Raw genomic sequence first — 15090 nt, 5'->3', positions numbered from 1 at the left:
GATTCGCTCGTACTTGACGATGAGTCGATACACTAGGAACAAGGTGGCTACACATATCACCGTTAGTAGAATGTATGCGATTAATTCTACCGATTTGGCGGTTTTTTCACTATGCACTTTTTCTTTTACGTTGCTGGCGTTGATGATACTCACGATCTGCTCGTGAGTCACCGGTTTCGGGGTTGACGATTCGTTTCCCATAGCTTAAGCTGCACTTTGACGGTTATTATTTTTGGACGACTTTTGCACTTCTGTCGCATGGATTTTATACGAAGGCGCACTTTAATCACTTATCTCTCGTCACGGTCAGCCATGAGGCATGTCGGACTTCGGATACAGAGATATATCTTCACAACGCGACTACTCGGTGTGGAGTTACGAATAGGAATGAATTTTATTTTACTTGACACTTAAGAACTAAGTTTTGAGTACAGCAGAAAATAGGAAGTAGGTAGGTTAAACAAGAATGGCAGAACGACGCGCTAGAGTTGTTTGGTAAACTACTCGAGTCTTGCATATGCGTGTAATTTATTGCGCGCATATGGAAGCACTTTAAGAAGGTTATGGAAACAAGGAAAAGGTTTCGTTACTGACTGCATGTTTTGGTAGGCAAAGAATTTGGATGGAGGTTTCGGGTTTTTTGTGTCACGCTGAGAAAGTGTTTAATTTATGACGGAAAGTTATATTGTTTTATGATAAAGTCCGAGAAATGTTGAAACGAGATTTATGAGATTTGTGGGAGAACTGTGCCACGACACGGGTCGGTCAGTAACTGTCCAGGCGTGTCTTTCACGGGCATCGTAGCATTCATCTTAGTCCCACTAAGGCGACGTGAGACATCGTAGAGGAGACTGATGTCGCCTGTGTTTGCGGCTTTCTCGCCTTCGTCGGCTAGGGAGTCCGCCCACGCTCTTTTGTCCCGTCTACATGAGCGTTTCACTTCCTTCTCGAGAGCTGAATAGCGCTGACGGGCTTCGGCTTTGGCTCCTTGTGTTTTCGCGTGCTCTATCGCGGCTTTGGCGTTCCTTCGCACCTCTATCTTCCCCTGTGATCCACTGCTTTCTCCGGGTGCGTAGCTCACTCAAATTATTCTCGCCGGTGGCGATGAAGGCGTTCTTGATGGCGCTCCATTGATCTTCTACGCTTCCACCTTCTGGAATATTCGCATCACGGTTCTCTAAGTCCTCGGCGAAGTACCTTTTCACCGCAGCGTTTTCCAGTCGGTGTGTGTTCAACCGGTGCCCGATTTTCTCCCCCTGCCGCTGGATCCTGGCAATGCGCAGTCGGATCTCGCCTTAGGAGATGATGGTCGGACGCAATGTCGGCGCTACGTTTGTTCCGCACATCAAGAAGACTCCGTCTCCATTTTCGGCTGATGCAGATGTGGTCGATTTGATTTTCCGTGACGCCATCATGTCACTTTGTGCACTGGTCGATAAGGAAAAAGCGATCCCCCAATCACTATGTCATTGTTGCTACAAAACTCTGCAAACAGCTCTCCGTTTTGCTCATTTCTCCGAGACCATAGCGTCCCATGATGTGCTCATAGTCCGAGTTGTCGGAACCAACCTTCGCGTTGAAGTCGCCCATGAGGATCTTGATATCACCTTTCGGAATCTTGTCCACGACAGCATTCAGTTGACTGTAACAGTTCTCTTTATCCTGCAATTCGGCAGCACCGGTTGGCGCGTAACATTGGATTACAGGGTGCGGCAGGAAAAAATGCGAAAAGTTCAAGGCACTATTACACGCTAAATATGGGATATATATGACTATTTTTTCATGACAGTGTATCAGTCAAAGACTACATTCTAGCACTGAAAAAAAAGAACATATTTGATGTTTAACATGTGATAATGTAGGCCTAATAAGCGGATATCAATAAACTGCGCGCCCAATGGTCATTAAACAAAATGACTATAACAGTAACAAAATTAGCTCAAATTCGATGAACAACCAGACCACACTGATCCAGAACCATGTAGTTTCACATACCAGATGAAATAAGTACATATATTTGATGATATTGTAGAGAAAATCAAAATTTTTGTTTTATCAGATGCGAATTTAGCGACCTGTGCGATTTTCTGCGGTTTGAAAATTCTGGTTGTCTTCATCTTCAGGCGCCGCCCTGTAAAGGTTAGTGACCAAAATGGGAATTTTTTAATTAACTTTTCAGAAAACTAGCCTATTATAGATCATGGAACGTTGAAACATAGATTGGTTAATGTCAAATGGACGAAAATGAGGTTTGAAGTTGAAAAACACTTTCGCATTTGTTATGTTCTATCTTTATTGTTTGAAGGTTGGAAATAGAATGAATCTTAAATCTAGGCTTGCTGTCAGCATACCAAAGTCATGGCTTGCTCTGCTACATCTCCCTCCTAGAAGATATCGTATGGGGCCAACCACGACGGAAGTCTTCTGTTGCGCGCTGGCTGTTCTCTGACTACTTCCGAGGAACCTTGATCAGTCGGAAGATCTTCTTCAGCGGATTCATCCGTCAGGGACATAATTGATTGCTGTTCATCAGGTTCAACGACATTGTTTTCGTCCAAATTGTCATTGGCATCCGGAGGAAGAATCGGTTGAGCATCTTCATCGTTTGGTACTGCCTGGATCGTTGTAGCTGCAAATTCTTCAATCAGGATCTCCTAAGGCAGCTGAACGTCTGGAACTGATGCTTCCGGTTGATCGTTGTCTGCACGTGGTCGAAGCTGATTCGTATGAGACTGGATTAGTCTCTGTCGTCTACCAAGGTCCAAGAGCACATTGTAGTTTACTGATCCTTTGCGTTCGATGATAACTCCGGGTTTCCATGATTTCTGATTGCCATGATGGTATTCAGCAAACACCATATCGTCTGGTTGAAATTCACGGCGGGTTGCTCCGTGCCGCTTATTGCACTGGATGTTTTGTTTTTCGTTCGGAATTGCAGGAACAGGAATCGGTTTCTTGAGCAAATCCAGAGTGGTCCTAACTGGTCTTCCCAGGAAAACTTCCGCTGGAGACTTCATTTGGGGTGAGCTTTTGTTGGGTGTTGATCGATACACGGAAAGGAAGGTTTGAAGATGTTCTGGAGTTGATGGTCTTCCTCCCTCATTTAACTTCTTCAGTCCTCGCTTCAAAGAATCCACAAATCTTTCGGCTTGCCCGTTGGACTGTGGGTGATACGGGGCTGTACGGATGTGCGTAATTCCGTTGATGCAGCAGAAGTTCTTGAAGCTTTCACAAGTGAATTGTGTTCCGTTGTCCGAAACTAACGTGTTTGGATTACCGTAACGAGCGAACGTCTCTCGTAGTAATTCGATTGTAGAGGAGGCGGTGATGGAACGCGTTCGGAAAATCTCGGGCCATTTGGAAAAGGCGTCCACAATGACCAGGTAGTATAATCCGTCGATCGGTCCTGCGTAGTCAATGTGTATCCGGCTCCAGGGTTTGGTAGGAATCGGCCAAGATTCAAGAGTAGTTTTCCTTGGTGACTTTGCAGCATCAGCACAGGCTCTGCACTGACGTACATATTGCTCCACATCGCCATCCACATCCGGCCAGTAGACATAGCTTCGAGCAATGGCTTTCATGCGCTCCATGCCCGGATGTCCTCTATGTAGCTGTTTCAAAACTTGTTTGCGGTACCTCTGAGGAACGATGATCCTGTCGCCAAACATCACACAGTTATCGATGAGCTGGAGTCCATCACGCCGGGCGTAGAATTTCTTCACAGCAGGATCCATTAGCTGACTCACGTTCGACGGCCAGCCGCATTGAACGAAACTTGAAACTTGCTTGAGGGTCGCATCCTTCTGTGACTCGGCTGCAATCATGTTGAACGTCACTGGTAGGTTCCGCAGGGTGTCTTCGAGAATCGCTCTGATTTCGGTTTCCACGTGGACGGCAGCAATAACGTAGTCCTCATCCGGTCGGCGTTGTGATGTCATCAATCGGGATAGGACGTCAGCGTGGCCGAAATTCGTCGTAGAAACATACTAAATCTCGAAGTCATACAGCAAAAGAGTGAGGGCCCATCGCTGCAGTCTATTCGCGGTGTAAACTGGGATGCCCTTTTTTGATCCAAAAATCTTGAGGAGGGGTTGGTGGTCGGTTTGCAAAACGAAGCGTCTTCCGTATAACATCTTGTGGAATTTCGTGACCGCAAAAATCAGCGCCAGAGCCTCTTTCTCCACCTGGCCGTAGTTGGTTTCTGCTGGCGTCAATGAACGAGATGCATGTGCGATGGCCTTGACCTCTCCAGTTGGGAAACGATGCATTATAACGGCTCCCAATCCGTATTTGGAAGCGTCGCCGGCAACAATGATCTCCTTGGAAGGGTCGAAATGGGTCAGCAGCAGGTCCGATTGGAGAATGGTTTTGAACCGGTCGAAAGATTGTTGACATTCTTCCGACCAAATCCATCGAGCGTCCTTCTTGAGCAGGTTGTCCATGGGCGATCTGAGCTCCTTCATTTGCTTGACAAACCGGCCGTAATATTTCACGGCGCCGAGGTAGGATCTGAGCTGCTGAACATCTTGAGGTGGGGGCATTTCAGAAATGGCTTCAGTCTTCACTGGATCGGGGCGGATGCCATCTTTGTTCACGATATGCCCGAGGAACTGGATCTCCGGCATTGCAAAACGGCACTTCTCGATCTTCAGGTGAAAACCATACTCACGTATTCGTTCCAGAACTGCTTGAAGAGACCTGTCGTGTTCTTCCCTGGTTCGGCCAGCAATGAGGATATCGTCCAGGTAGGGTTTGACTCCGGGAATACCAGCAACCATGCTGTCGATTATGCGCTGCAACGCTCCGGGCGCCGACTTGACTCCAGGTGGAAGACGGTTGTACTGGAAAAGTCCTCGATGAGTGTTCACCGTAAGTAGTTTCCTTGAACTTTCTTCGACCTCAACTTGCAGGTAGGCGTCTGACAAGTCGAGATGGGTGAAGTAACGGCAACCAGCGAAAATATGCGAAAATATCGTCTGGATGGGGCAACGGATGACGGTCGGACTGCAACGCTTCATTCAGGTCGGTGGAATAGTCTCCACAAATGCGAACCGAGATGTTGTCTGCTTTCCGTACGACGACTGTTGGTGCTGCCCAGTCAGAAAATTGAACAGGAGAAACTATGCCGTTGTCTTCGAGACGCTGGAGCTCCGCTTCTACTTTCGGTACTGCGGCGTAGGCTACAGGACGCTTCGGGCAGTAGATTGGACGTGCTTCTGGCTTGACGTAAAGCTTCACCTGCGCCTTGGTGCATCGGCCGAGGGTGCTTTGGAAAACTTCAGGAAACTGTCGCTTGAGCTGCTCCACGGAATCTCCTGGCCGTTGGGTGACTGAACTTACGAGGTTGTTGATCGGAATGGACCAGAGGTCGAACAGGTCCATGGTTTCGATGCCAAGCACGTTCAAATCGGGGTTATCAGCAACAAAAATTCTTCCTCTCTTGGTAGCGTCTCCGATCGTGATGTCCGTCCAGATTTCCGTGAGAAGCTTGAGACTATCACCGGATGCTGATACCGCTAGCTCTTCAGTGGCGAAAGCTGTTGGTCTTCCGATGATGTACCATGTCTGCTCCGAGATGACGGTAATGTCAGATGCGGAATCGTGTTGGAGCTGAATCTTGACGCCGTTGAGATGAACTGGAACGAATTTGCGCTTACTGCTGATGTTACGTACCATGTGGATGCTCCTGGACTTCAATTGTTCCTTCGGTTTTGTATTTGTGGGCTTCTTCGAGGTGGGGGGCTTGTCGCTGGAACAGTAACCTTCCTTGTGACCTTGACGTTTGCACTTCCCACAAGTGTGATCGATGAAAGGGCAGTCACGAATGTAGTGAAAATCACCACATTTCCAGCAGGGGGTTTTGGGAATCCTCTTCGAAGGCTTCTTTTGGTTTCGAGCGATGGCGTTGACACATCGGGTATCCTTGCTTTACACCATCTGCGTATCCTGCTTAAGATTCACCATCCGATGGCATTCTTCCACTACATTCTCCAACGTGACTTTGCTTGCCGTTCCTTCAGTTGCGGTCGCTATCTCGTCTGCTTCTAGCTTGGAAATCAATCTGGCACGGATGTCTGCGTCTCTCGGCGATTGGAGTCCACAGATGAATCGCAAAGCCTTGAATTGATCGCTTGAGAGCTTCGAGAGTTGGAAGGCTTCACAATGTTTGTTCACCATTGCCGCATATGAAGTGAAATCGTCCGCTTCGCTCTTGAAGTATTGGAGGCAGTGATACCGAGCGTGGAAAACGGATTTCTGCCTGCCGAAGAGCTTCTTGAGCTTGGATACCGTCTCGTCCAGCTTGTAGTCACGGGGATGCTTGGGAAGTATACTGTTGACGTATTTTTCGTGCACCGGACCGCTTAGCTTGCGAAGAAGTAGCCGGACCTTAGCCGCGTCGTCGAGGCGCCGTCCATCCTCTTTGAAAACGTCTTCATACCTTGCGTACCAGTCGTTGAAGAAGATGGGTCCATCCGGGTCGAAATCGAACTCTTGAATTCCGCTGGCCAGTGACTCAATGATTTTCTCGCTTCCGTCAGTCGTTCCGTTCGTCCGTTGAAGGGCAGAAATTTGTTGCTGCTGGTGGGAAATCAGTTGGGTCAGGTGCAGAATAGCGTTCTTGAGGTCGTCGTTGGACATCTTCAGGCTGGCTTGGTTGAAAAGAGCTTGAAAATAATGAGGGTTTTGCGAGGGTTTCTTTCTTCTCGTCGCCAACTGTTATGTTCTATCTTTATTGTTTGAAGGTTGGAAATAGAATGAATCTTAAATCTAGGCTTGCTGTCAGCATACCAAAGTCATGGCATGCTCTGCTACAGCATTTTTTCCTGCCGCATACTGTATGGTAAGGTTTCGAACCCGTGTTCTAAATCTGGCTACAATTATCCTCTCATTAATAGGTTCCCACTTCATGAGCGCAGCGTGGGCGTGAGCGCTGAGCAGGAAACCAACTCCACGGTGGCGAGGAGCGTGTTCACCTCATAGGCCAGAGTAAAGCAGAATTTGACCCGACGCAATCTGTGTTCTCCAAAGTTCGGCCAACGGACTTCGCTCAGTCCTAGGATCTCAAGCTCCATACGGCATGTCTCATTGGCTAGTTGTGCCAGTTTACCCTGCTGGGCTAGGGTTAATACATTCCAAGTTCCAATTCTTGAACGTTGTTTCGCGCTAAAAGTCGTTGCCGTCGAATCACTTCGTAATCTTTTATTTTCGGATTCTGTAACGGTTTTTTGGGTTTCGGAAACAGTAGGTTGTTGGCCTAAGGTCCCCTATTCACCGCGGTGGTGCTGCCACCTTAGGTATAGCTTCCGGTGGAGGATAATTTCATTTTCAGCCGCTGGATACCAAAATAGTCGCTGTTTGAGCCTCACCTCCTTGGTGAACAGACGCTCGAGATGTACCTCCTCAATCTAGCTGAAGTCAGAAGGACAACAGTGCCCAGACTGCACTACCAGCTAAGCTCACAACTCTTAGCTGGCGGTCTTTGTCATCGCTTGACCCGTGGAAGCATGAGGTAGGAAATTGTGAGGACCAGAGATATGTTTGACGCTCTCCTTTTCGACTCACCATTAGGCCGTTCCTATTTTTGCAAAATTTGGAAATGTTTAAAGTTCAATATTTCAAAACAATTGTTTTAGCTAAAACCATCATGCCATAATTTGAAGTCCGTATCTCAAGGCTAAGTGGTCCCCTACGGAGTTCTCAAAAATTGTATGGGGTCACAGAAATCATGAAATTTTTTCGACGAAAAAAATACCCTATTCTACTACAGTCGGTGATTTTAGAACCCTAAAGGCCCAAAAATGTGCTCAGAATTGCAATATCTCTTTTAGTTTCTGGATTATCGGTCAAAATCTGGCAGATTTTCTAAGAGATCTCATGAAAATGGTCAAAATGCTCATTTTTAGGTAGTTTTTCGTCAATATCTCAGAAACGAAAAGAGATATTGCAATTTTGAGCACATTTTTGGCCCATTAGGGTCCCACTAGGGTCATCGATTGTAGTAGAATAGGGTATTTTTTTCGTTGAAAACAATGCATGATTTTTGTGACCCCATACAATTTTTGAGAATCTTAGGCCCCGTGGGGGACCACTTAGTCTTGAGATACGGACTTCAAATTTTTGCATGATGGTTTTTTAGCTCAAACGATCGTTTTGCAAAATTGAACTTTTAACATTTACAAATTTTGCAAAAAATAGGGACGGCCTACTCACCATTTTGCAGCCCTGAAGCGCTCCTGGAACCCTTTAAACACCACTGTGATCCTCAATTACTCCACGAAACCACATGAAATTGTGGAAAGCCTCAAAGCTCCCTGAAAGTTTTCTGGAATCCCACTAAAACTCTTCTGGAACGTCTCAAATCTCTTCAGCCCTTTGAGACCGGAGAGGCTATATATGACCCCGGCGATTATACCGAATATAACAAACGTGTTCGAGGCAAGCGAGGTTGCGGCAGCACAGGAGAAACAATCCGGCTCATAGAGGTTAAAACTCCTAATTACTGAAACCGTCTTTAAACTCCTGGAGTCCAGGAAAACCCCTGAGAATCTCGACTCCTTAGGATCCCAGAAAACTTCTTGAAATTCTAACTTGAATCAATGGCCTTATGGCAGCTACATTTCCCTACACTTGTATGGTATTTCGTGAAGATAACTTCAATAAAGACTTCAACGGAATTTCAGGGATCTCATGGGACTTCAGGGCATCAAGAGACTGCCACTGCAGAGATGGGGGCACCAGCACCATTCTGAAGCAATCATAAAGTGACCCTAAAATCCCTTGAAATGCCCCTGAAATCTGCCAGTATTTCTATAGAGTTCCCACGAAACCACATGAAACACTCTTGAATCCTTTGATGAACTCTGGAACCCCCTGTTAGAACTCTGTTAGAACCGTCGAAACCATTGCAAACCTCCTGTAACCCATTGAAACGCGCCTGAACCGTCTAAAACTTGACTGTAATCTCTTAGAATTTCCTGAAACTTCCTGAAGCTTTCTGGAATCTGCATGGAGCCCACCAAATTCCACTGAAACCCTCTGTAACTCATTGAAACGCCACCGAAACTGCCAGAAATGTTCTCGTGAAAAGCCTTCAAACCTCCCAACTTCCTTAATCCCCTTGAAGCCTTTTGGAACCTCGTGGAACGTCCCCGAAAGACACCTGAAACTCCAAAGAAATCACCAATAAACATCCGTAGAGTAGCCTGAAAGCATCTGTAACCTATTGTAAAACGCACTTAAACGCGCCTGATATTCTCTAAAATCTAAGTTTGACCGCTTTTAACTCCATGAAACCAGCTGAAACCTCCCACCCCACTAAATCCCACTGAAATCCTTTTTAACTGAAGGTCCCCAAACACCCTAATTTTCTTCTTAAGCCATCTAAATCCGGCGAACAACCCTGGAGGCTTCCTGAAATGCTCTTAAAACCTTCTAGTTCACCTTCTAGCTACCTATAACGAGCTGCTCAGCTCTAAAAGTACTATTTTATCCGAACTTCTGGTTACTTGGGCTATTATCTACACCTACAACGTGTACACATACTTAGCTTGCAATATTTGAGCGCGTTCACGTAATCGCGTAACATCACCGCGGACAAGAACTGCACACATGTGGGGGAAAATAGAGCAAAATCGAGTGTATAAATAGTTATCGTGATATCGATATCCAAATAAAATATGCAAATTCTCAATCCATACTACATACCTCGGCGAGTAGTTCGGTCGGGGCCGAGATGCTTTCGTCCGCATCGGTGTACTCGGAAAGGCTCTGGCTGAGGTCATCGTTCGAGGGTGATTGAATGATGAGGGTTTCGTTGGCTGCTACCAGTGTGCTCGCGGTCTTCGACGGCGTCGTCGTCGTTCCGACGATAGTTGTGCTGCTGGGCGACACTTGGTCTAGGACTGTTGCCGTTGGTAGTGATGCCGTCGATGAAGGCGAGGAAGGATGGGTCAACAGCGTGTTGCCGTTGGCTTCGTCCAGGTACGTCTAGGTGGGGCGAAATTTATGGACGTGCGATTAGATTACGGTGGTTAATTGAATGTGGAACTGGGTGTGGGTGGATATTTGCAGAGTGACATGGATAGGTCTTGTAGAATTACTAACTCTTAAGTAATTACTATCTTAACGATCAGGTGATTCTTGACCACATAAATATTGTATGAATGTGAATACAACAACCACATTGAAACAAAGCAGAAACATATCGTTGAACGGTATATACAATCCAAACAAACGCCATGCAAAGAGCAAACAAACCTGGGATATCATTTTGAATTTCTTCAGGGACACCTTTAGTAATTTCTTCAGGTATTTATCTAGGGATTCCTTCGTGAATTCCTCCATGGACGTCTTGCGGGGTTCCGATAGTGATTGTTTCAAGAAATGCATCAGGAATTCCCCTCACAATTCCTTCAAAATTCTCAAAGAAACTTCGAAAAAGATGCTTCGAAGAATTTCTCCTGCGATATCTTTAGAGATTCATTCAGTGATTGTTCCAATGTTTTTTTTTCAAGGATTCTTTCAGGAATTTTACCAGCGATTGTTTTAGATCGTTTCAGAGATTTTTTTTAGGAATTTCTCCATATTCTCTCCATATCTTCAAGAATTCAAACTGGAATCATTCGAAGCATTTCTGAAGAATCCAGTACTACTTTCAGAAAATTTTACCAGATATTATTCAAAAATTAAACTAGGTATTCCATCAAAATATTCTATGAAAGTCCTCTATGAGTTTATCCAACGATTTCTTTTAATATTTCATCCAAAAATTACTGCAGACATGAATTCCTTCATATCATTTTTCCAGGGTTTCCTACAGAAATTCTTCTAGGATTTCTATTTGAAATCTCTTCTGGGATTTCCTAAGGGAGTCCTCCTGCAATTTTTTTTTTCAGGGATTCCTCCAAGGATTCTCTCAGGAATTCCTTCTGGGATTTTTTCAGGAACAGCTCCAGGGATTATTTTAAAAATTCCTCCTGGAACTCTTCTTCAGATTCCACCAGGAATTCTTCCAAGAATTTCTCCAGGTATTCACAGGTATTCATCCTGGAATTGTTTAAGCATTCCCTTAGAAATTCCCTTTGAGATTACTTCCGGGATTCCACCTGGGATTTATTCAGGAGCTTCCTGGGATTAAATCAAAAATTCCTGCAAAAATTCCCCCAGGAACTCCTCTAGGGATTCCACCGGGAAGTCCTGCAGATATTGATCCAGGAATTCCTCTACAGATTCCTCCAGGAATTCCTCAGGGGAATTCCTCCAACAATTGTTCCAGGGATTCCTCCTGAAATTGCACCAGTAATTCTGCAAGGAATTCATCCAGGATTTTTACCTCCAGGGAATCCTCTTGGCATTCCTCCTAGCATTCTTTCAGGAACTCCTTCCTTCATTCCGTCAGAAATCCTCTAGAAATTCTTCCAGGTATTTTCCCAGATCCACGCCTTTTTGTAGGAATTCCTCCAGGAATGCCTGTAAGAATTCCTTCAGGCTCCAGGAATTCCTTCAGGGATTTTTCCATGAATTCTTCCAAGAATTCCTACGAAATTCCCTCCAGGAATTCCTTTAGGAATTCCTCAAAATATTCCACCAATAACTCATCCAGCAATTCCTCCAGGAACTCTTTCAGAAAATCCTCCAGGAATTTCTACAGGGATTTGTCCTGGAATTTCTCCAGTGATTCTTCAAGAAATTCCTCCAAGGATTGCTATAAAAATTCCTCCCGGGAGTCCTCCAGGAACCCCTCCAGGCATTCTTTTAGGCTTTCCTTTGGGCATTCCTGTAGGGGTTCACCCAGCTATTCCTTCAAGATTTCCTTCAGGAATTCTTTCAGAAATTCTTCCTGGAATTCCTTCAGAAATTCTTCCAGGAATTACTCCAGGCATTCCTCCAGAAAGTTTTTCAAAAAATCCTCCAGGAATTCTTTTAGGATTTTTTCCATGCATTCCTTAAGGGACTCTTTCAGAAATTCCTCCAGGGATTCCTCCAGGGATTCCTCTATGGATTTCTCCTGGGATTTCTTGAGGAGTTCCTCTTGGAATTCTTTCAGGGATTCCTCCAAGCATTCCTTAAGGAATTTCTCCAGGTACTGCTCTAGAAATTTCTCCAGCCATTATCCCAGGAAGTCTTCAAGGAATTCCTTCAGGAATTCTTCAAGTAGTTTCTCCAGGAATTCCTTCAAGAGTTCATCCAGGAGTTTCAAGGGATTCTTCCTAAAATTCCTTTAGGGATTCCTCCAGGTTCCACGGAGTTCCTCCAGGGTTGTCTCTAGGAATTCCACCCAGAATTTCTCTGGGAATTCCTGCAGAGATTTCTCCAAGAATTCCTCCAGGCATTGCTTTTGAGATTCCTCCTGGAATCGCTCTATTGATTTCTCAAGCAATTAGTCCAGGGAGTCTTCAGGAGTTCCTCAAAAGAGCTCTCCACGAATTCATTCAAGGATTCCTTCTATAACTCCTCCAGGCATTCCTTCAGGGAATCTTTCAAAAATTTCTCCAGGGGTTTCCCAGATAGTTTTTTTGTGATTGCTTTGGAAATTCTTCCAGGGATTACTCCAGCAATTCCTCTTGTGATTCCTTTAGGAATTCCTCTTGGGATCTTGGGAACTTATTCAGGAGTTCCTCCAAAAATTTCAAAAATCCTTCCATCACCTTTTCAGGGATGCACACAAGATTCTCTCCAGGAATACCTGCGGGTTTTTTTATTACTTCAAGGTCTTTTAGAGCAACTTCCTCTGCGATTTGCATCGCCGAAGTAACAATTCGATGACCAATTAGTATTAAAGAGGTTTAGAAAACCGTCATAAAACCTCATACCTTTCATTTTGGTTTTATGATGGTTCTGAGAGCCTCGTCTAGTCTATTGTACTAAAAAATGCTACCTGGGGTGGAAATCTAATTTCACCGAAAAAAAATCAACAAACAAGAAATATATAATTTGACAGGAGATCGCGAAGCGATGGAAGAGCTGTGCCGCGCTAAGGACACACGAAAGTTCTACGAGAAGCTGAACCGCTCGCGCAGAGGCTTTGTGCCACAAGCCGACATGTGCCGAGATAATGACGGGAATATTCTCAAGAGCGAGCGTGAGGTGGTCAAGAGGGGGTGGCAGCATTACGATGAGCACCTCAATGGCGACGTTGCAAGCACCGAAGGCGGCGTGGTAACAGATCTAGGAGTACGCGCGCAGAACGAAAGACTTCCGGCCCCTGACCTCCAAGAGATTGAGGAGGAGGTTGGCCGGTTGAAAAACAACAAAGCCGCTGGAGCAGATCAACTACCAAGCGAGCTTCTAAAATACGGTGGAGAAGCCCTGGGTCATTACCAAGATTTGGGAGGAGGAAGTATTACCGGAGGAATGGATGGAAGATATCGTGTGTCCCATCTGCAAAAAAAAGCGACAAGTTGCAATGTGGGAACTATCGCGCGATCACACTACTGAACGCTGCCTACAAGATACTCTCTCAAATTTCATGCCGCCGTCTACCACCGATTGCAAGAGAGTTCATGGAGCAATATCATGCTGGAATCATGGGTGAACGCGCTACAACGGACCAGATGTTCACCATCCGTCGGGTGTTGCAGGAATGCCGCGAATACAACGTGCCCACACATCACTTCACAGATCGAAAAAAGAGTGTAAAATTCTGTGACATCTGATGCACATGTTTGGAGCGTGTGATATCACCCAAGTTTACATGACATGTCATGTAAAAGTCATAAAATATCATGTAAACTTTCATTATATGTCATGTAATTCCGCATGACTCTGAGATTTTACATGACATATAACACAAATTTACATGATATATCATGTAAACCATCATAACACTAAGTTTACATGACTAAAATGAAGTCTACATGACGTATAAATGTCATTATTTCTATCTGTGTTGTTCATCGATTTTTAATCAGCGTATATTGCGATCGATCGAATACGCATGAACTGAAGGAGTTTAATATGGAGTTTAATCAGCCAGCCTCTTGAGCAATTTGAAAGCTGATTAACGAAAATATGAGCTATCATTATCATTATCATTATCGTAATTATTTTGTTCGTTTTCATTCGTTTTCGTTTATTTTCTTGATCATTTGTTACATAAGGAAATTTTCCGATTGTTAGATACCCCCCTCCCTCCATTTATAATTTTTTTGTGTGGCAAGGGCACGTAAGATTTCTCAAACTATCATGCTCCCATAAAAACGTACGTAATTAATGGATGGTCCCCAACGTATAATCAATAATGCATGCTAAGATACTCATGTTTACCACAAGAGTGCGAACTTGTAGCAATCATTCATTACATGACACTAAAATCTTATTTGAATCCACTTTATTGATATATTACATTCATTTGGTGCTTTTCCCTATCATACAGTATGCTATACTACATGGCGACCGTGACGAGTTACCTTGACAGTTTTATACATGGAATCCTTGCATCAAGAGATGCATTGAAAATGAGGATAGATCAGATCCCTCAAGCTCGGACATAAGACCGAATCACGCCTTCCTTCTCACTCGCTTATGCTGAACTTAATTCAATTCAAACAGCCAACTCTTGTCAATCTATTAGGACGTCAGTGAGTCACTGACTGGTTAAGTAAACATGTCATGGTCGCCATGTGATATGACTTGCCGTACGATATGCAATCACTAGCAATGGTAGGAAAATCGCCGATTTCGATACGCTATCTGCAGTACAAGTCAGCATGTATCTGTGTTACAGGAAACTTGCGTTTACTGGCATATATCGCAGCGCTATTGGACATTATCTGGGACAGTGTAATTATAGCTGTGGAGGGTGTCTTGCAAAAAAAAAAAAATCAACTCTACCGAAGGTAAGCTTATCGTTGATCATCATCCCCTAAAGTTTGACGGAGCGCTTCGAAGTGATAGTGCAATCGCCTACACTGATCACCGCCTACTGATCCAACTTTCGGTTGTTCACAACTCCCACCTCAATTTTGTGGTGAGCCAATTCCAGTTCCTTGGAGCTCATCCACTCGCCCACAACTGCGAACGAGTGGGCTGCAGTCAATTCCATCATTCACCGTAGGCCTTCAGCGAAATTTCTTCGGCGAAACCGACGAT

General features: G+C 44.8%; 2 protein-coding genes across 2 annotated transcripts in view; both read right to left on the bottom strand.

Moving 5' to 3' along the window:
• The window catches only part of LOC109414711 (serine-rich adhesin for platelets), a gene marked incomplete at its 5' end in the record, with an annotated part of 34420 nt that extends 24592 nt beyond the window's left edge, over nucleotides 1-9828 (bottom strand). Inside the window, 2 exon segments of the mRNA XM_062844718.1 lie at nucleotides 9544-9601; nucleotides 9706-9828. Coding sequence (XP_062700702.1) covers nucleotides 9544-9601; nucleotides 9706-9828 — 181 coding nt within the window.
• LOC134284985 (uncharacterized protein K02A2.6-like) lies at nucleotides 2276-3944 on the bottom strand. Its single transcript, XM_062844717.1, has one exon. The coding sequence runs from the start codon at nucleotides 3936-3938 to the stop codon at nucleotides 2655-2657; it is 1284 nt and encodes a 427-aa protein (XP_062700701.1). The 5' UTR covers nucleotides 3939-3944; the 3' UTR covers nucleotides 2276-2654.
• Nucleotides 9829-15090: the final 5262 nt, after the last annotated feature.

This window comes from Aedes albopictus, chromosome 1 (assembly GCF_035046485.1).
Source record: "Aedes albopictus strain Foshan chromosome 1, AalbF5, whole genome shotgun sequence".
Lineage (NCBI taxonomy): Eukaryota > Metazoa > Arthropoda > Insecta > Diptera > Culicidae > Aedes > Aedes albopictus.
The sequence above is the reverse complement of the archived record's forward strand: the minus strand, read 5'-3'. Positions and strand labels throughout refer to the sequence as shown.

Excerpts from the sequence above, each read along its gene's own strand:
- LOC134284985 (XM_062844717.1), bottom strand. The coding sequence starts at position 3,938 with ATGACATCACAACGCCGACCGGATGAGGACTACGTTATTGCTGCCGTC.